We start from the raw sequence: 21701 nt of genomic DNA, 5'->3' as shown, positions 1-21701 counted from the left end.
TTAGCATTCACCTACCAACCTGCATTTGAACTTCATTAATCTATTAAATCAAACCTCCACAAAGATATAAGAAATCCCTGAGTGGTATTCAAAGTCAAAAGGTTAACTTCATGTCATAAGGATAAGGAACAGGATATAATTTCAAAAGATATGCAATAATACATTATGTTGTGTTCTGAACTACACAATATACATTGTTGCTCATTGTTAATTTCATAGAGAACCATAGTTTAAGTACAAGTTTCAATTATATTAACGCTACTCACAATACTATTGACAACATATGACATACTTTGCCACTAAAGCAACAAAATTACGAGATGTCATGTTGAGTCTTAAGTGATGAAGTTTATAGGTGTGTACTCACCAATGAATTCTAAGAAATTATACATACGTTAACATCAATCCTAATAGTAAGAATGAAAATGCATTGGGACATTTATTTTTCTTTGATATATAATTTAAGTTGCAAGTTATTAATTACTTCAACCTGACATCTAGATCAGTGGTTCTCAAAGTGAGGTCTGTGGACCCCTAGGGGATCACGAAGTGATTTTAGTAGGACTGTGAAAAACAAATGTATGTTTATAAGTGGCACAGTCCTATCCTGATAACCAAGATGGCTCTAAGAGTTCTGTAAAATTCCATTTACAACCCCCTATGAGTGTGAGTCGGCTTTTTCTACATAATTTACTTCTTATTTTTCTTCCACCCATATGCCTTTCAGCATGGGGGTACTTCCAACCATCCGTTCCATGTGTTCCTATCCCTGGCAAGGTTCCTCATTTCTTCTAGAGTCTTCCCTCTTCGCCTTCCAATTCTTTCCATATGGCTGGGGTATCAGGTTCTGGGTCACTCTCTCTCGGTTTTCTCCTCACTCCTTCCTCCACTTTGGCCTCACCTCCAGTGTTTTTATTGGGTCTCTGTGGTGGTGCATCTTGCAGACATGCTCATACCATCTCGGCTGTCTCCTCTCCAGAGTTTCCAGCACTAGGCTTATCTTTAGCTCCTCCCTGATTCTGTCATTCCGGACACAGTCTCTCTGCGTTTTCCCCATAATTCTTCTGAGAAACTTCATCTCTGTTGCAGTAACACAGCTTTGTAAACTCTCATTCAGCTCTCTGCTCCAGAGAAAGCAATGCAAAGAAGTATTGGTAAGAAGACAGATTTAAACAGGCAGAGCTCACTTTCAACTACACTACTTACTATCAAGATAAAATCTTGAAATAGATTATATACGACAAATGACATGAGAGTTGCTTTGGCCAAACAGAAGAACTAGTTCAAGCAATGCGCATGAATCCATCCCATTAAATTTAACAATTGTATAGCATGTAATATTTTCTGAATACATAACTGTTTGTAATAGAAATGTTTTATTCATTAAATCTTTTTTTTTTTTTTTTTATTAAAGGGGTTTGCAAACTATAGAACAATTTTTAAAAGGACCCCCACACAGGAAATTTTATAAAGTTTAAGAAACAATGGTGGTATTAACTATTGTACAATGATGGCAAGTAACTATTGTACATATTATTGCGCATTGGATTAGTGATTTATCTAACTGAATTTTGCATAAATCCCATTGTATTTTCCTTCTCTGAAGTCAGAGGATATAATTAGTTATCACACAATTAGTTCTGAGAATAACATTTTAAAAAAGTACTGAAGAAATGAAAATATGTAGTTTTATATTTTCCCAAAATTTTATTTGTACTTTCACTAGCAACCTCTCAATTATTCACCTAACACATTCAGGAAAAAAAAAAAAATTATAAATTTCAGTAAGCTCAAACCTCTATGAGCAGAGTAATGGTTTAAAATGAGCTAAATGTATCTACCAATGAAGTAAGACTAGTAAGAATGAGAATGGAGTATAATATATCATTAGTGGAGGTTAGCAAACTGATTGGCAATGAGGGAAGTCTAGAATCTAACCTGACACAAGAGGAATATGACAGATTCAGGTTTCTTGACCTAAGGTACAATACTGCCTTGTAAAAATCTGTGGACAAGCAAAAAAGCTCAACCTTAAGGAAGATTCCAGAATGTGAGCTATGAGCTTTTGGTACAACTAATGCATATCCTCCAGATGAAGAAAGGGAAGTTGTGATGTATCATCTTAGCCTGTAAAATTTTAATAGTTTTGGAAACAACAAAAATCTTAACAGTAAACAAAACGCAACACAAACACAACTCCTAATCAGGCTTAAGCAATTTTCCTAGAGTTACCAATGATTTGTGAGGCTGTAGATTATCATGGGGATTCAAAACTAATTTCTGATCTACCAATGTAGATTGTTTTTCTTTTATTACTTCATTCAGTTTCAATAGTCATGGGAAGAAAACAACAGAAGTGATTGGTTTCTTGAAAGCAATAATTGAAAATATCTAACACTTTTTTTAGTCTGACCAAAATGATAGCATGGCATTTATTCATGCAATCCAGCTTTAGATAGGATTTGTCCTGAAGGATGTTTTTCAAGAATGACATCACACGCAACAGACCAGCTGAGTTCAATACCACTTTTTCTGATGTCATTTTGTGATGTTTTGATAAGTTAGTTGCTTGTAGTTTGTGTTGTTTTTGTTTAGGACGTTTTAAGAACTCAAATAAAGTAATGGATAAAACTAATGAAATGCTGGAATGTTGTGGAAGGAAAGGTCACAAACAAAGTTGGTCAGAAAATTTGCTAGGAGATCCTCTGCATTTAACATATAACATGGCCATTAAATTGGGCTGCTCACAATTCTATACGTATAACATTCAACATTTTACAAATTTTTTCATTTGGCACATCATGAATATCCTGAATACCTACAGTCTCAAACATGACAGCATGCTCAAATTCATTTCAAAATGATCTTAAATCTATTGGCAAGTAGATAAATAAAACATTTTTTTTTTAATAATTTATTTAATGTTATTTACAACTGTATAAAAATATATACAAGTAAATTTGCTAGAGGTAATACAGTGACATGATAGAAACATGTGAAGAATCTACTCATTGATAGACCTTCAATAACATTTCTAGAGGAGATCTCGGGACCATCTTCTTTTCATACGCCTAGGAGGATTATTAGCTAATGAAGGAGAAGCCAGGTTAGAAAGAAGTGGGTTTGGGTGTTTGGGAAGCTTATCATGGAAGAATTTCTATCTGGTTCTGGTCAAATCGGCAAATAAAAAATTTAGTTAGCTTTTTAACGTGTTTAATATTAGTCCAAAACAGAGGGATATCTTTTGAAATTCAAAAGATTGAGTACATATGTTAAAATACCTATATTCTGCAAAAGGCACATTCAATATTATGTCGTTTGTCCAATGTACTTTGTTCCATTTCATCCCTTAGTTTTCTGCTTTTTTGTCCAATTTTTTTTTCTCAATCAAATAATATTTCAGTCCGGTACCAGTTGATCGAGATGAATTACTTGCCTGATGGTATGTCCCAAAGATACTATGAGCTGATCTTTTCTTTGAGATCAATGAAAAGATGTGTTTATCCATGAAGGATGGGGAAAAATAATTAATTCTTCACACCTTATTCTTCAGTGAAGATAGTTTTTAAAAGCCCAGAATACCAATTGCCATCATAATTTGTAGCCACATAGTAATTGGAAGGTAACTGAACTTCAGAGCTAATCAGAAGCTTGATAATACAAGAGAAGTAAAGGGTTTGGGCTACCAGTAGTCCTTCTATTTCTAAGTTGTTTGTCTGAAATGGTTTGAACTTATGAACTCTTAGTACCAGGAATAGTCCAGATGGTTGAAAATCTTTTTTTCTATCTCCACACATAGTGAATCAACATTTTCAGACCCTTTTAATTAGATCTTTATACGATTCTTCAATTATGGTAGGATCTGCTAAATTTTTACATTTTGGTGGATGAAAGATCTCAAAATCCTACATAGCAGTGGGCATGTATTCACTAATGCACTATTAGAAAATAATAAATTATTGTTGTTAGCTATAACCTGACACCTTAAAATGATTTGTATTTATGCCTGGATGAACTGAAAAAGATCCACTTAATTTGTTTATCCCTGATCAAGAGGAAGTTGTATTAGCTTTGATCCCACTGAAGCACAATAATAATAGTTGAGCACACAATAGAACACTGCGTACAAATGAGTAAACACCCATCTGCCACCTGGAGTGACACTTAAATAACATTGCCTTGATACTTAAAAATGCATTGTTAGTACCATTTAAATATATGTAAGAGGTCTTAGCCAATATAATGTTTCTTCATTTTTTGGATTAATGAACTGCTCATCCCTAAATCTTTAATCGATTGACCCTTACAGTAAAAGCGGGTGGTTAAGAGTGAAAACTGAACTAGTTAGTGAGGGTAATACTAAGGTATGAAACTGAATATAAATGAATTATGGCATGATATAAATGAATAGAGGATGATTTTTAACACTTTAATCAAACCTGACATAGGTATGATTTAAAAGTAAAAAAGTAAGACATTCAAATTTTCAACTGATTTTTCCCCATTTATTGACTGAAGTTAATATAGAACTATTCTCTTAAGGTTTCAATTCATTATTATGTTAAGGCTTTTTAATAATCAAATTTTTATTGAGTAATGAATATTTCCTGAGCCAGTTTAAAAATCACACAGCCAAGGAGAAACTTAAAAACCATAAAGCACTCATTGAATTTTCTAAAATCATTTAAATAAACTGAACAGAATTTGATAAATAAATACATCAACCTCTTAATCACTAGGGTAAAATACTAATATTTAAAAAACATAAAGCTAATTAAATCATGAAAAGAATATATAAAATGAAAAAGAGAATCTAATAACCTTAAATCTTTCTTTTGGAGAATATGCATCCTTCTCAACCCTTTCACTGAAAATAAACATAAATACTGAACTAACTCCTAATTACTAAACTGAATTAATTATATTTTCAATATTTTCAGAGAAATTAAAAAAATATTGTGCAAAACAAATTTTGAGGTAGAAAAAACAGCAAGTCTTACTTTTTCCAAATAAATTTATGCCATCAAGGATGTAGTGAATTGAGTGATGGCTACTCCAAAAAAGACTCAACATTAACAACCAGGCACATGTATACAGTCATATTTAGACAATGAATAAGTTTAGATCAATATTCACACATAAAAATTCAGTCATTGGTATGATACATGTAGGAGCATTACCAGGTATGATGTAACTAATCTACTTACTTTTACTGTCAATTTTAAGGGTTCACAAAAAAATTGTTGTAAACCAACTTCAATCACTATTATAGTCATTTCAATACTTTTAAAACCAAGAAATTCATGTATCTCTATGGCACCAAAATAGAACGCTTGTCAGATTATTTATGTTCTCTAGATCTCTAATTCGCCTCTGAAAAATGCATATTATGTTTTGAATAATTATGATAAATCTTTCGTACGCTTAATAGGATGATTAATCTTTCCACAAGTCTTCAATGACGATATAAAATAGATATATTTTAATTTCTTATGTAACCTAATTGGAAAATTGATGTAATCAAAAATAAATCGAACCTAAGATTAGTTGTGGGTAAAACACATGTTTAACACTTCGTAAAACTGGCTTGTAAAGCATTTATATTTTATAAACTGGCTAAGGTCGTTAACATTTTTCATCAACGTCTATCACAACAATACAGTAACTGTACAAGTCAACTAGTTCCAATTGTTAATTGAAGGGGTTAGTGGAAGAAGGGGTAATGTTATAAATAGTAAATTTAAAGAAAACAAAATTCAGTTTTGTATTTTTGAAGCTTGTTAAGTTTGAAGTGCATAGAGCCCCTCCTAAGTCTAGTTATTTGTACTTATTTGTATTTTGAGGTTAGAGTACCTAACTCGCAGTAGCTAGATAGGCACTTCCCCCCTTCTTCCACACTTCCAATGAAAAAAATAAAAGTGAAACAACATATTTTTGGAATTGTTTTTAATGATGGCGTTTTTGGAACTTCTATGGTAAATTTATAATTATTTTTCGAAATAATTAATTTACATGTTTTTTAGACTAATGATATAATGTTTATTTAAGAGGCGTGGTTAAAGATAAAAATAATTACTGTTCTATCATTTTCCATCAACTGTAAGAAGTTTTACTCCTGTTTGTTTGGAATTATAAATATATATGTAATTTACTATTGATATTTTCCGTACATTAGTTACTGTGATTTGGGGCTACTTGGACATTGTAGAAGTGGGAATAAAATATCTCGATTTAACAGAAATCATTTTTTTTGAGCACGCCCTGAGAGAATTTCTTAATAACTTGTTTCTATTATATATGAATACAAAAGGCGGTTTTATCATTATGTCTCTAATTGAAAAATAAATTGTATTTCACATAAAGTTATTTAAACTGTATTTAGACAGACATTATCGATTAGGTGTATGGAATGACAGGTACACAGGGGCATCCTCAACAAGTTCCTGTATCCGCCTCTGCGTATAGAAAATGTTTCAACTTAATTTGTACCTTGGTATCTTAAATCGAATAATTATTGTATAAGTAAAATTAATATTGTATTTTTCTAAATGTGTAATATTTAGTTCAACATTTAATTTTCTATTAATGATAAAGGCAATTAATTTTCAGCTTCCTAAAATGTTTTTTAAAACCAATGTCAGAATGGGAAATCCCATCCCTCTAATAACAACTTAGGGGCCTGTAAATCTAGTTAAAATATATGGTAGTGGAAAACCAGTGAGTTAAACCCATGCTTAAATCAGTAACTACTAGTAATAGTTTAGCTTGTGCTATATAGCTACACTGAAATCAGAAATATAAAGGACCAACAGCCGAGGGCATACCCAACCAAGATCAAAACTAGTTGTACAAGAGCCGGGAAGAAAAAAAGGCAGTTATCTCACCCCAATTGTTGATTATTTTAATGAAAACTATGTATAATTACTAGTCAAAATTGATGAGTCTGCCAAGTATAGGTAGGGGGAATAAAAACTGGCGGCGGTTTCAGAACCTTAAAAAAACATTAATTTTTCATTCGGTGCTCTTTATCTTAAAAACTACCAACAATACTAGAAAATCTAAGAGAACATTATTTAAAGAAGAGTAAATTTGCTGAAATATTAGCCCTAAAAGAGCTATTTACGTCCAATAGTTCTCGAGATATAGCTTTTAAAAAACACAATTTCTTTAAAATCTTCTGAAAGATTAGTTAGATAATTTATTTTGAGAAAACTATATCTCAGGAACTATGAGACGTACAGATGTCTATTAGCTCTCAAATTAAAGCTAGTTTAATGGACTATAAATATAAATAGTAGTTTTCATGATATTTGCTAAAATAGATTGATTTATAGTTGTTCGGACAATAAGTTTGATTTATGAAAAACTTCTTCATAAACCATTGGACAAACAGATGTTTGCCAGTGCTAAAATTAAAGCTAGTTAAATTTACTACAAAATAGTTTATTATGTTTATCTTTGTAGTAGTAGTTTTTATTTGATATTTGACAAAATTAACTCACAAAACGTTAATTTATAGTTGTTCGTATAAAAGGTTTGATTTTTGAAAAAATATATCTTTAGATCCATAAGATACACATATATCTGCCAGCACTCAAAATAATGGAAATTTAACTTACTATAAAGTAGTTTATGACACTTATCTTCGTAGGGGTAGTACTTTTTATGATATTCACATATGGATATAAATTTGGCAAATGAAAATTTGTCCAAACAACTATAAATCAATTTATTTTAGCAAATTTCATGTAAACTATTACTCCTACGAAGATAAACACCATAAAATACTTTATAGCTCATTAAACTAGCTTTAATTTGAGTGCTAATAGACATCTGTACGTCAAATGGATTTTGAGATATAGATTTTTCAAAATAAATTCACTAACTACTGATCTTTCAGTACTTCCCATACAACATTTTTATGAAATGTTGCTTTTTAAAAAGCTATATCTCGAAAACTATTTAACGTAAATAACTCTATTATGGCTCATATTTTAGCAAATTTGCTCTTCTTTAAATGATGTTCTCTTAGGTTTTCTTCTGTTGTGCCTATTTTTTGAGATATAGAGCTCCGAATGAAAAATTAGTTTTTTTATCGCTTTGAAACAGCCGCTATTTTTTATTCTTCCTACGTGTACTTGGCAGACTCATCAATTTTGACTAGTAATTATACATAGTTTTCATTAAAGTAATGAAAAATTGGGGCGAGATAACTGCCTTTTTTCTCCTCTTGGGCTCTTGTATAGGGTGTTTTTTTAAGCCCGATAGAACTTGAAATTGTAAAAAATAACACAAAAAATTAAATTGTAATCAAAATTTTTTTTTTATTCGAAAGATCAATACGTGACATTAACATTTGAAAATGATTTCGGGCATATGGGCACCGCGGCTGTTCTTGACGAAGCGCATTCTGTAAAATTGTGTTCAGCGATGAGGCGCATTTTTGGCTTAACGGGTTTGTTAATAAGCAAAATTGCCGCATATGGTCGTGCGATTTGACACCTCTCGATTATTTCCTGTGGGGCTACGTGAAGTCACTGGTTTATGCTGATAAACCAGCAACAATTGACGCCTTGGAGGCCAGCATTGTTCGTGTTATTCGTGACATACGGCCAGCAGTGCTCGAAAAAGTGGCCCAAAATTGGACGTCCAGAATGCGCTTCGTCAAGAACAGCCGCGGTGCCCATATGCCCGAAATCATTTTCAAATGTTAATGTCACGTATTGATCTTTCGAATAAAAAAAAAATTTTGATTACAATTTAATTTTTTGTGTTATTTTTTACAATTTCAAGTTCTATCGGGCTTAAAAAAACACCCTATACTATAGGGGAGCAAGACATAGTCAATCAGGTTGTGACATTTCAGCACCGAAAAGGAGAATGAAACCAAAATTTTAAGAGCATTATATGTAATTCTCACAATGCTTTATTAATTATTACAATTAGCATTTGCTTGAAGAACAATTTTTTTTTAATCTTTGAGGGGGGAGAGGCAGCTACCCCCTCTGGGTATGTCCATGCCAACAGCTATGGTAAATGGATCATCAACATTATCTATTTTCTTTTTCCTATTTTCTTAGTTGAAACCCCAATAATTCAATTTGAGGCTTTCATAGGCATTGAAAATCATTCTCCAATTGATTGATCGGATGTTATCTTTACTAAAAATTTATATTGAAATTTTTAATGACCAAATAACAAATTTCTTCTTAAAACAAAACTAATTCAAACTTTAAAAAAAAAACGATCTGATAACTACTTGATGAAATTGGACACCAACAAAATTTGGTGGCAATGCAGTTCAAGTTTCCGAATTGAAAGTGAAACAACAGTATTTCATGTGGGTGAATCCTTTTATAATACTAAAGAATTCCCCGTGAAACAATTGTATGCTTTATTTCATGTAAAATATTCAGCTAAAATTTCATAATTAAAACAAAATTAAACATTATTACATGTTTATGTCTTGAAAAAGGTCTCTTAGGAATAGAATACATTTCTGAAAGCAATTTTCATATTGTTCCACTAGAACAACTTTTAATTATAAAAATGGTTTTGGGTCAAATGTCACTAATCTAGTCTGCTTAATGGACACCCAAGGTATAAAATAGGAAGTAGTTTGGGAGTGTCGAGAAAGGAAAGTGTGTAATGTAAGTTTATTGTCACTCATCCTAAACTTATTTATTACACTTTCTTTATTGATATGGCTATAAATTATTTTATGATACAGTTTGATTGGTGCTTAGGTGGGTTACAACTCTATACTTAGGCAATGAAAAGTGGATGCAAAAGATATGGGAGTCTCAAGTTTAGAGAATATTTTGAGTGAGACCATGAAAGAAGTAAAAAATTGGTATTAAGGAGGCCTTTAAAGGGTTGGCGGAAATGTCAGGAAAAATATACGTAGATCGATGACTCTGCCTCAGATCATATTAAATCATTTGCACCACTTAAGCAGTAAAGGAGGAATTGGTAATAAAAATAAACAGCCATTTACCAGGTTTTGCTAATTTCCATTTTTATTGAATACCATAAATTTTATCCTTAGTTAAAACACTTTAATAGAGTTGCTCCAGTTATACAAGACTAAAATTAAGATTCAAGTAGACAAGTTTTATCTCCTCCCTCTCTTTTACTATCATTTATTATTCAATCTAACATAGTTAATCAAAATGTACATTTTTTAATATATATATATATTCTTGGATCTAATTACAATCTCCCCTCAAAAAAATTGCAACACCTAGAAATTTCTGAATAGCTATTCTGAATTCACCTAGACATAAGAACAGCAGATTTTACCTTTAGAAAAAGGTTAATAAATTCAAAATAAATATTTTATTTAACAAAATATTACAATTGAACAACCTAAAATAAGATGTTTCTCAAGAAAAAGTTAAAAAAGATAGAAAACACACAATCTGTTCTTTTTGAAAGAAATTTAAATTTTACAGTATTGTAAAGGTACGTCTTAAAAAATGACTTCTCTACATTAAACAATTCCTCCTATCCTTTGTGGCATCATTGAAATTTAAATAAAAAGAATCTTGAGGGATTTTGTTTCTGTGCACCAAAACATCAATATTTCAATTGTAATAGGAAGAAAAACCAGCAGTTATAAATACCAAATGAACTTATAAATAAAGTTTATCCCACACATACGCTTGTTAGAATTAAAGTAAAAACTTATTTTTATAATAATTTACCAATCATAGGCATCTGTCGCACCACATGATCTTGGAAATGGGGAATTTAAAGTAATCAATTAATACATCAGTTTCATCAAAGAAAAAGTAGTTAGTTGCAAATATTTATTTCGATACTTATATGAAAACAATGTTTATTTATATTTTTAACATAATAATATACAAACTAGCAATCTCTATGAGTTATTATTAGCAGCCTTGTGTATTTCAGGAACACCAAGATATCAAGGATCTATCCAAAGATTAGTTGAGAATGCTTGTCAAGAAGCAAACATTTATAAAAATTCTGGAGTGGTAAGGAAATGAATCTTTTTCTCAAAATTCCGGAATTTGAATGCAACATATTACAGATATGTATTATTTTTATTGTTGCATTATTTAAATTTTTCATATTTTCTAATTTAGGATTCATAAATTACATCAACATTGTAAGAGTAATATAATCCAAAGCAGATAAACTTTAAGATCATTTAAATTAGTGGTAATGGATCTGAGACTATTTTCTTAGTTAGATTGAGAATATGTCATGTTCACTTATACTTTCTCAAGAAGACCTTAAATTCAGGTTGAAACATGGGCACTGGAAAATAAGTACAACTTGTTAGTATCCTTTATTGCTGACCACAACCTCCAATCATCTTTCCCTTAAATCAATCCAAGGTCAACTATAAACACATCATCTAATATGTAATAGTTCAAAAGATTCACCTGAACTTCCAACTCAGTTTCAAAAAAAATTAAATAGCAAAAGAAGCAACACTTTTGTTTTGACAGTCCTTGGCCAACAAAAGAGAAAGGAATCTTCAATAATATTTTTAAAAAATAAAATAAAAATGTTGACTTTGTGTCAGATATTGCTTGAGGTTTAATTTTTTTTTTGTACAAATTAATAAAATGAACCTCTGAATGATTTACAAGATAAAGGCATATCTCCTACAATTATCTGATTCTTATGCTTTTATACATTCAGGGAGTACTTGAGCTTTCTTGATTCAAAAGCAGTTTTGGGTTGAAAAGGGACGGTTAACTTTTATTTCATGGTGGATCCATGTAATAAATCTTATTATCATGTAATAAATCAATATTTACATTGCAAGGGTAAATACTAGAAATTAAAAACAATGTTGTAAATTAAGAAAGGTAATTGGGTAAAATTACAAAAATGAAATTAAATCAAATTTTTTTCACAGGATGCTGTTATGATTGAAAATATGCATGACATACCATATGTGAGATCAAAGGAACTGGGACCAGAAATAGTATCTGCTATGACAAGAGTAACTACAGAAGTAAAGAAAGTTATCCCACATATACCTTGTGGAATTCAAGTAATGACAAAATAATTATTTTGTTTTTAATACAATAGATTTGTTTGATAGAGGAAATCAAGTAATCAGAAAAATATATTAATAACCCTTTAGAAAAGTTCCTTTACTTGACCAATATTTCATACTGATTTCAAAAAATAAATTTATAATCAGAATTGAATAATTACATAACTTAATAGTGATTTAATTTAGTTATCACTATTTAATCTCACTACAATAAATTTTTTTATTGTTTAGTATTCCATGAAGCTCTAAATAAAAGAATAAAGTGCTTACAACACATTTATTTTATAATGTTTAGATTTTAGCAGGAGGAAACAAAGAAGCTTTGTCTATTGCAAAAGCATGTGATCTGCAGTTCATCAGAGTAGAGGGATTTGTTTTTAGTCATATAGGAGACGAAGGATTCATTGATGCTTCAGCTGGCTCTTTATTACGATACAGGCGTTTTATCGATGCTGAATCAGTTCTCATTTTTTCTGATATAAAGAAAAAACATAGGTATTCCAAAAAAATGATCATTTGGATTATCACATTAAAAAAAAATAATAGTTATAAAAATATTCTAGCTCCCATCAAATCACAAGCGACATCAACATTGTTGAAACAGCTTTGGCTGCTCAATTTTTTTTAAGTGATGCTGTTGTTATTTCTGGTTCAACTACAGGATCACCAGTCAATCAAGATGAACTCAAAGGTAAAATAAATGTACCAATCCTTAGAAACAGTTATATCCCTGTTAAATTTCTCAATATTTTATCATACTATTAATTTTTAAAAAGAAACAAAATCTGCTGTCGAGATACCAGTGATTGTAGGATCTGGAGTGACTATTAACAATATGGAATGTTATGTTGAAGCAGATGCATTCATCGTTGGCTCACATTTCAAAAAATATGGAAAGTATGAGAAATCAATAAATATAACACTTTATTAAAATAGTTTTGAGATCAACTATATTTCTGTTTTTATTTCAGGTGGGAAAATGACATATTTGAAGAAAATGTTAAATTATTTATGGAAAAAATAAATAATTTACGAAAAACTACCTAATGCATATGTTTACTAATAACAGTTAAGGGAATTATCTCTATTTTTTTTTAAATTAAAAGAATTGATACAATTGATTAAGTTTAGCCCTAAATTAGTAAAAAAGAATTTACTTTAGCATTTAGTGCTAAACTGGATATTGACATATTTCTGAGTGTACTACTGATAGTTTATTATGGGAATGCTTAATAAACCATTGATTTAGAATACTTGTAAATTCTATGATGATATATTTTTACCATGAAATTATCTAATAGCTAATCTCATCATTAAATATTTAGCAAAGTTTTTTAATGTCAAATTTTAAATGTAAATCACAATATCCATTTTTTTTTTTGTTCTTAAAAACAGTAGTCATTTATGCCTCTAGTATTTTATTTTTATATTGCTTTACTTCTTCATTCACATAAAGTAGGTTTTTTCTTTCTTCAAATCCACTTAATACATACATTTAGGTTGCTATTTTTTTTTTTATATTGTACTTAGTCCAATTTGTCTTTGAATGTTTCATCACTATCCACAATTTCTGATAAAGAATGGAACTGTATTTCATTAAACAGGACATAGAGTGGCCAATTCATAATTATGAAAAATCCCAAGTTTCCATACAAACTCTTCCAAAGCAGATGTGGACTTAAAGTTCTTAAAACACAGTTTATGTTCACTCACCAATTAAGAAATATTCTAATGTTTATGGTAATTACACAAAATATGCAGCAGGGATACAAGCCATGAAGCAGATTCACCTGTAAGAGGTAAAAGGTGAAATAAGGTGCAGTTTTCTTTGATAGATGCATGACAGAATGTTTGTTTTAAATATTAATAGGAAAAATATGTACTAAAAACAAACTTCTTGGCACCATTATATTTAAAGTAATTTGGATTGTAAAGCAATAGTGACTGTAGAGTATGTCATAACTTCTATTACTCAGTTACTAGCTTTAATCTTTTAATAGCTGAATTATAAATCTATAAGAAATATGATTTGATGTAATTATGTGCATTCATGTTCATGCTTTTTCTTAAGGAAAAAAACAAAAACAAAAAATATAACAATGCATAATATTTATTAGAAACATAGATATTTTGAAAATCAAATTCTTAAGTATCACCCTTTTATTCAATCTGAAGTTTTTACACGACAGGTCTTGGTTTAAAAAGATATTTTAGGCATTTAAAGTTATGGTTTGAGATGACTCAGTACCACAGTGTAGGTTCTGTACGGAGACAGGCAGACCTCCCTTGATAAATAGTCATTAGGATATCCTAACACTGAAGCTGATTTTTTACCACAGTATGGTTATTTAAAATTATTCTCTTGTTACTCCAAGAGCATCATTACATACGTTGGCATAATAATGTCTAATTATTATTAATTATTTTATGTAATAATTATATAAGTTGTAAGTTTATACTACAGTAATATTCAATTAACCCTTAATATAAATGCAAAAATAAATTATTATATTATAAAATATTTAAATGAAAATAAACTACTATTAAATTATACAAAATATTTGTTATCTCAATAATGATAAAACATTACCTGGATTACAGATCATTCAGTAATCAATGAATATAGAATTATTATTTAGTTAATTTCAATATAAATAATATTTCTTTTAATCAGATCGGATAAGAATAAAAAATATGACAGTTCATTCCATGCAGGAATCTATGGGGACAATAACAAAAACAGATTAATATGAAAACTTTACAATTCTATTGATCATTAAATATAATAGAGAACTGGTAAACACTAGATATGGTTTGAATAGAATATAAAGCTCCATCCATATAATCATGTTTCAGTAAAATTTTAAATACTTTCATAATATAGGTACAAATAATATTTAGTAAAAAATAATAAATTTCATCAATTATGTACAAAACTTCTTGCTTTACTTATTTAAAAAATCTTAAATAAACCAGACACATAAGAATGCCTATTTCACATATAATTATTAAAACTAAAATCAATTTGTTGGTCAGGACACCCCTTTTCATGAAGTTAAGTATTTGTCTTGATTGGGATATAGACTGGTCAATATCATTTAGTCTGTCTGAAGCTCTTATCAAAGTTTCCCTTTGCTGACCAAGTTCATTAATCACTGAGGTTCCGATATTTTCTGTTTCAATAGCTACTCTTTCTGATCTCATTAAACTTTGAGAAGTTCTTTCTAAAGCTTCTCTGCCCTCCAAAAGGGCCTCTCTCTGCCTCTGTTCCCATTGACTCATGTTTAACAACAAGAAGATAGATGTTTATACTTAACTTACTCCTGGTATTTCGGGCTCTTAGTTCAAATCATAATGAATTTTATAAGAATCTGGAGTCATAGAATAACAATAACGATAACCAAGATAAGATTAACGCACGGCAAGGCATTAATCTTTCAGGTTTCATTTATAGTATCCAAAGAGGTAAAACGCTATACCTTCATGATACTAAACTTACATTTTACTTTTCCGTCATGATCTTGGGAATCAGACAGCTGATTAATCAAGCCGATTAAAATTCATTTCTATGTACTGTGCGAAGCATCAAATTCAATCCACTGTTGAGAGGATTGTGTTAGCTAGTTCTGACTCCAATTGAATATGTGAGGTACTCTATACCAGAAGGCCTCGACAATGCGTGTTCATACTGGTTAGCAGATGAATGGACAGTTTGAATATTATGGGTATGAAACGTAAGTCTTTGAAGGATGGAAACTTCCCTCTGCAAGCTTCGAACCTGCAATCACTAAGGGGCATGCAAGTCCGGACGGGTACGAGCTGTAGGTTCTTGCCGGAAGGAATCTTCATTCTGCAGTCATGAAAGAAAATGTAAGTCCTCACAGGTACAAGCCGTAGATCCTTACGATAATAATGAAAGATGTAGGACAGAGGAGGTGACCAACAGGAACTAGCGTGAAATAAAACACATCAAATACGTCAAAAAAATAGATTAATTTAAATATGTATATTTACAACTTCCCAGCAGGTACAATACACTGATAGCTCTGGGGTAATTGATCGATTAAGAATGCAAAGGTCGGTGAGAGGCACGGCCTGTAAAAAATTACTTATTGTGAATCAGTATATTCTTTTTGTTTCATAATAGTAGGAAAATGGCGGAACCCTTTTGGTGAAAGTAGGTTTTATGGTAGAAAACCTTCACTATAATTTGATACAAATAGAATGTCAAATGCTTTATTGATATTCTTAGAAAAAGCTAAGAAAGGTTAGGATACTAATATAAAACCTGTGATAAATTGAAGAAAATTTGAGATATTAAGATTCACTACTTTGTTTAGTTGCCGTGGAATGACTCATCCTCAATTATTTCGCGAAACTCTGGTTGGGAACCACTAAACTAAGATCAAGCCTATATATAACCCTAGGATCAATGAGAATGACTGATGCGCTATAATGAAAGTTTGAAGTGTAAGTAAGAACTTGCTTATCCTGGTTATATGAATAATCAAAACCAAGGACAAACTTTAAATCGCCTTTAATTGGAGTTAAAATCATGAAATTACACCAACATAAAATTAAAATTTCAAAAGAACGATTATGGCATGGTAATGAGACCCTTAAATTACTTTTTTTCCTTGAAAGCTGAACAGTGACGAATGTTAAATGGTAAAAAAGGTTTTATCGAGCTTAGGCAGTGTTTTTCGTTCACAGTTATCACTTTGGTTTCATGAACTTCCCTGATGGGAGACTTTTCCCTCCAAAGTTGGGGTAACCTCGTATGATTGGTCTTTTTTTCGAACATTTCCTATTACCACCGCCGAGTCATTGTTAGTTATTTAGCCACTGGCCTTAGATGGAATGCTCAATGTTGCCGAAAATAGACGGATGAGACCGATATCTAAACAAATTGTATGTATTAGTAATAGGACAAGGATTGAATTGATATATCAATATTTTTTAATTGAGAGTTATTTGAAATTATAAATAAATATCACTGGATGATATCTAATTTCTCAAAGAAAAATATTAACACAATGATCAGTTATTTCCTCATAGGAAAAATGATCCTCTAATTTTAACTTTGAGTAATACCATTTTTAAGTTTTAGTAAGTTTTGATTGTTCCACATAAAAATTATAATTTTAAGTGGGGTTTAAGCCATATTACCACGTCAACAAACTTGACGTTACTTTTTACTGACATAGTTTACTTTAAAAACTTAAGCAACTTTGCTTACAATTGGTCTGGAACATCGCTTGACACTTCTCCTCGGATCAGATGAATTACAGAGAGTAGGATCCGAGGAGAAAGTATCATGTAAAGTGGTGGTAAACAAGATGTCGAGGTTGTTGTGTTAAATCTGACTCCAATTAATTATGTTAGGCACTCTTGACCAGAAGGTCTCAACAATGCGGGTTCATTCATGAGTAAGGTAGTTGATTAGGAAGTGAATAGCTAGGATGAGACTTTCGGGGTGACAGCCATAGTTTCTCTAAGGATGGTAATCTCGCCCTACCGGGTACTATTCCTGTAGATACGAAGGAGGGACGCAAGCTCAGAGACTAGCTAGCCGCCGGGTCCAACGAAAGGTAGAGGGAAGAGGAGACCAGTGAGGAACAAGCGTGAAATAAGACTCTTCATATAAATAAAAAAGGTTGGAAGAATATACTGAATATCTTATTTACTGTCCCAAGTAGGTACCATTAATTTTTTTCGGATCCCTCTAAAATATGAAACAGTAAATTGCATTACATATATGTTAAATAAATCAAATTAGATACAACCTTTTTCTACCGTTGGTACTTGAAAGAATACAATGAATACTTAACTGAGGTTTGATGTGAGAATAGTGCTAACTTATTTGAAGGTGAGGCCTCCGCGTGATGTTTGAACAAAAGAAGGACAAATAAAAACAAATAGTAAGTAAAGACGAAAGATAATTAGTAAATGGTAATAACAGAAGTCGAAAAATAGTAGGGGAGGGGAAGGGGATGCAAGAGAAGAAATGAGTTATGGTACGGTGATCTCAAGAGGTTACTGTTACTGTACCATCGGTGGGGTATTCATTCTACCAACAATACAAAGGTCGGTGAGAGGCATCGCCTGTAATAACTTACTTTTTTGTGATTCAGTATATTCTTTTTGGTAAACTTTATTTATTAAATCGACATATTTACATTTATAATACTAATCCCAGCTTATTTATAAAATTATGTACATTTTATTGAATAAATTAACACAATATCTGACCAGAGAAAACATAGGCAGTGCTGCAAGATGAAACGAACTGAAGCTCTTCGTCTTGGTGGAAAGCGCTAACGGTGTTAGAACGGACGGTCCCTGATCGAAAGCGTCGCTACAAATATACAGGCGAAGCGACGAAAACGGTGATGGAAAATCCGTTCGTCTAATTGGAGCTCCTTCGCCCACTTTTATTTACTTAACGATTTATCAGATGTGGTCCGATTGCCTAAAGGAACCTTTAGACTTACGCACCTCCAGGGTGTGGTAAACTTTTAACCAATATGTTTACATAAGAACCCGTTGACTGAAGTTAGTGCAGTGTTTATTCTTGGGACAGCCAAATTTTAAGCTGGTTTTACTGGAATAACTAACTAGATAATGTGGAAACTGATCAGAAGCATATAATAGACGCCACAACCATTTTGGGGCCAATAAATGCATTTTTTAGGGATCCACATGAAATATTTTAAAATGTGACGACGGGTGCTTTTAAAAGAACATTAATTGTTTTACCTATTTGCATTTATTTATTTGCAAAATTTTTCAATATTGCTGGCCGTTTGATCACTACTGTACTAGAATTACCAACCTTTTGTGAACGACTTGTAAAAATTTATTTAAATTGTGTTTTTTAGAACTTAGGCTTACTACTTCTACTTATTTTTGTATGGTTAATGATTCTCTAGCTATTCAGTTTTAATGAAAGGCCAATTATGGTGAAATTGAGTAAAATGCTCAGTGACAATGACTGAAAATGGAATTCCAAACAAAATGGTGAATCCTTCATTTTTAGAAGACATTTTAATATAGTGCGGCCGATTTTTTTGGAAACATTGGCGTTTTATTATCATTAGTTGCAATGGACACAGCGATTTGCAATTTATAGAGATGTAGGAGGGGGGAGTTGCATGGTTAGGGGTCTGTCCCACAGATTGCTATAGAATGTTTCTAATTTCTGTTGATAATTTTGTCCATTTAAATTATAATATTAATTCTTCCCTATCAGAATCTATGTGCCAAGCAAATTAAGCTTATGCAATGATTGATTTATTAATTAAATTATAGTAATCCCTTAAGTCAATGGCTTATTTAAGTAACAGGTTATGTATGTATGTACCTTTAGTGAGGTTATATTAAGACAAGTTTCTTGTTTATTCAGGAAGTTAATGTTGACTTTTTAGTAACCAAATAATGGCCCAATGTTTGGTGTCATTTTTTTCTTACCATTCCCACTTAAAACAATTACAATTTAGTTTGTATGATAATAGATGAATAATACTTAATGTTTGATTGATGTAGGTAGGTGTTTGTAGTGTAATTTTTAACTTCAAATATTCTGATTGATTATTTGGATTTTGAATAATGGCTTCTCCTTTAAATTCATCCTCTAAATGTCGGAAAAAGGTTTCGAGCCTTGCTCAATTATTAGGTAAGAAAAAGCGTTTCAGATGTCTTTCTACTTCTGTTAATGGGAGTATAGAAGTAATATCATCTAGTCTTGACAACATTAACAATGTAGATCTTAAAGGGAATTTGGCACAATCAGATCCCTGTGACAATTCTAACCAAGTTCAACCATCAGAATTAACAACAAACACTAATGTTTCTTTATGCTGCGCCCTGACAGAAAGTTCTCAAACACCTATACACCTGTCTAAAACAAAAGATCAGAATTCACCAAATGAACATTGTTTGTTAGATAGGGTTGGTGGTTCTAAATTAAAGGAGATTTCAGATGATATACCTCCGGAGGAGCTCCCTTTTTTGGTTAAGCCAAATTCAGAAACAAATATCACTGTAAAAGAAAGCTGTAAAACGAAGAAAAAAGACCACAAGAGATCTTTTAGTTTAAGCCGAAGTCTATTTAGTTCAGCAGAAAAAAATACTGAAAAAATTGATAGTAAATCCCCGGAAAGTTCTCCAACTTTACAACTCAATAATCGGAGGTGGATGCTTTCCAGAAGATCAGTGGATAACATTGCAGTTTCCTCTACTGGTTCTTCGCCAACCTCAACAAGAAGTCAACCAGAAGGAAGGAAGAGGAGGAGTAGACCCTCATCTGTTGTTGTCCTTAGTAGACATGAAGGTGAAGCTACAGCTTCTACTGATAGTCTTGCTCGGCAGTCCCTACTTGCTGCTCAAGTTCTACATCTTATTCCTGCTAATAAAGCTAGAGAGAGGTAAGCAATATATTTTTTTAAAGCTTAGATTTGGGTGTAATATATTCTCAACATTTGATTAAGGGTTTCAGATTTTTTATTATTATTTTTTATTACGGACAAGCTGTGTACATAGCCTTTCATGTTTGAAATTAGGTATGTTTTATCTGCTCTTCTTTTCAATTAGTTTATTTTTTTGTTTTAGTTTATGGTTTTTTATTTTTGAGTTAATGAATGACAGTTTTTTTTTTGTTTTTTAAAATAAATTAAGCCTACCAAGTCTTTTGTGAAATAGTATCATATAGACTTGAAATTTTAAAATTTGATATTCTTCTATAACAGTATTTTAAAAAGCATTCAGTTGTTGAATTTATATTAGTTCCTCTGTAGCCTTTATCTTATCCATTTATCATTCATTGTTGAAGTGGTTTAGTCATGTTTCATCTCAACTTTGTTTAAATATCTCTGTTATTATAATAGTTTTATTGTTGTCTTCAAGTTTTATTTTAAGTGTGATGGCAATGGAAGCTGAGAGGTTTGATTACCTATTTACAGTTATAAAATTAAAAAAAAAAAATAATAATTTAATATACATGATTGTTACTGTAGTCTAAACAAGATAATATAATTGTATGTATTAGATGGACAGAAAATGTTTGTTTAGGAATTATCTATGTGGTCGCATAGCCGCAAACTCCCTCCTTGGGAAAGTTGAATTAGAACGTGTGTTACCACAAAGAGAAGTTAGAATATACGTTGCCACTTGGAATATGAATGGTCAGGTTAGTTTATAATGATGTTCCTACTTACCCCTGCTGCCCATAATGTAACTTTTCTTATACTTGTTCAATGCTTAAAATAGGCATGTCCTTTTCACATTTCACAATTTGTTGTGCACACTTCTTCCTTTCAACTATTTTAGTTTGTTATATAATTTTGATTATTAAAGCATATCTTTAGTTATTCTGCTTTCTTTTTTTTTTTTTTTTTTAAATGTAAACATTATCTCTTTATAATTCACGAGACACTAAAATATTTGATGATGTGCAGCTGCTTATTCATTTTTATTATTATTTTGTATGAAAACCCAGGAATATTTGTAATTTTGTTTAACAGAGCTTGTTCTGAATTTTTGTGTAGATTGCATGAGTTTCTATTGAATGAATAAAGTTTAATTATTACTTAAATAAAATATTTCCTCTTTTTTTGTTTTAATTTTAATTAATGTATATATTGCATTATTTTCAAACAGTTTT

At 31.0% G+C, this 21701-nt stretch overlaps 2 protein-coding genes and 1 long non-coding RNA gene across 5 annotated transcripts in view; 2 read left to right on the top strand and 1 right to left on the bottom strand.

Moving 5' to 3' along the window:
- Positions 1-4709: 4709 nt before the first annotated feature.
- On the top strand, positions 4710-13291 carry LOC106680879 (uncharacterized protein F13E9.13, mitochondrial). Of its 2 annotated transcripts, XM_014420873.3 has the most exons (8): positions 5668-5975; positions 9747-9972; positions 10918-11000; positions 11897-12034; positions 12336-12535; positions 12604-12731; positions 12817-12937; positions 13012-13291. In XM_014420873.3, exons 2-8 carry the CDS (start codon positions 9912-9914, stop codon positions 13085-13087), a joined length of 807 nt encoding a protein of 268 aa, XP_014276359.1. In that variant the 5' UTR covers positions 5668-5975; positions 9747-9911; the 3' UTR covers positions 13088-13291. The 2 variants fall into 2 exon arrangements, with proteins under 2 accessions (XP_014276358.1, XP_014276359.1); XM_014420872.3 differs by lacking the exons at positions 5668-5975; positions 9747-9972 and adding an exon at positions 4710-5183.
- A 62-nt stretch (positions 13292-13353) lies between these two features.
- LOC106680880 (uncharacterized) lies at positions 13354-21646 on the bottom strand. 2 transcript variants are annotated; one of them, XR_001343155.2, is made up of 3 exons: positions 21256-21646; positions 14631-14759; positions 13354-13830 (listed from the first exon to the last, which is right to left on the bottom strand). It is a non-coding gene; the product is annotated as an uncharacterized lncRNA (long non-coding RNA). The 2 variants fall into 2 exon arrangements; XR_010843574.1 differs by lacking the exon at positions 21256-21646 and having other exon boundaries at positions 14631-15542.
- The window catches only part of INPP5E (Inositol-3-phosphate synthase), a 28004-nt gene continuing 25263 nt past the window's right edge, over positions 18961-21701 (top strand). The window contains exons 1-2 of the mRNA XM_014420871.2: positions 18961-20466; positions 21110-21227. Of these exons, the coding sequence (XP_014276357.1) occupies positions 19649-20466; positions 21110-21227 (936 nt within the window). The 5' untranslated portion in view covers positions 18961-19648. The remainder of the gene's footprint in view (positions 20467-21109; positions 21228-21701) is intronic.

The sequence above is a fragment of the Halyomorpha halys genome, unplaced genomic scaffold (genome assembly GCF_000696795.3).
Source record: "Halyomorpha halys isolate HHAL.00 unplaced genomic scaffold, Hhal_1.1 Scaffold297.1, whole genome shotgun sequence".
Lineage (NCBI taxonomy): Eukaryota > Metazoa > Arthropoda > Insecta > Hemiptera > Pentatomidae > Halyomorpha > Halyomorpha halys.
The sequence above is the reverse complement of the archived record's forward strand: the minus strand, read 5'-3'. Positions and strand labels throughout refer to the sequence as shown.

Coding starts and splice junctions, on each gene's coding strand:
- LOC106680879 (XM_014420872.3), top strand. CDS start 5,111: ATGAATAAGTTTAGATCAATATTCACACATAAAAATTCAGTCATTGGT. Junction 12,035..12,335: donor ATATACCTTGTGGAATTCAA/GTAATGACAAAA, acceptor TATAATGTTTAG/ATTTTAGCAGGAGGAAACAA. Junction 12,536..12,603: donor GATATAAAGAAAAAACATAG/GTATTCCAAAAA, acceptor AAAATATTCTAG/CTCCCATCAAATCACAAGCG.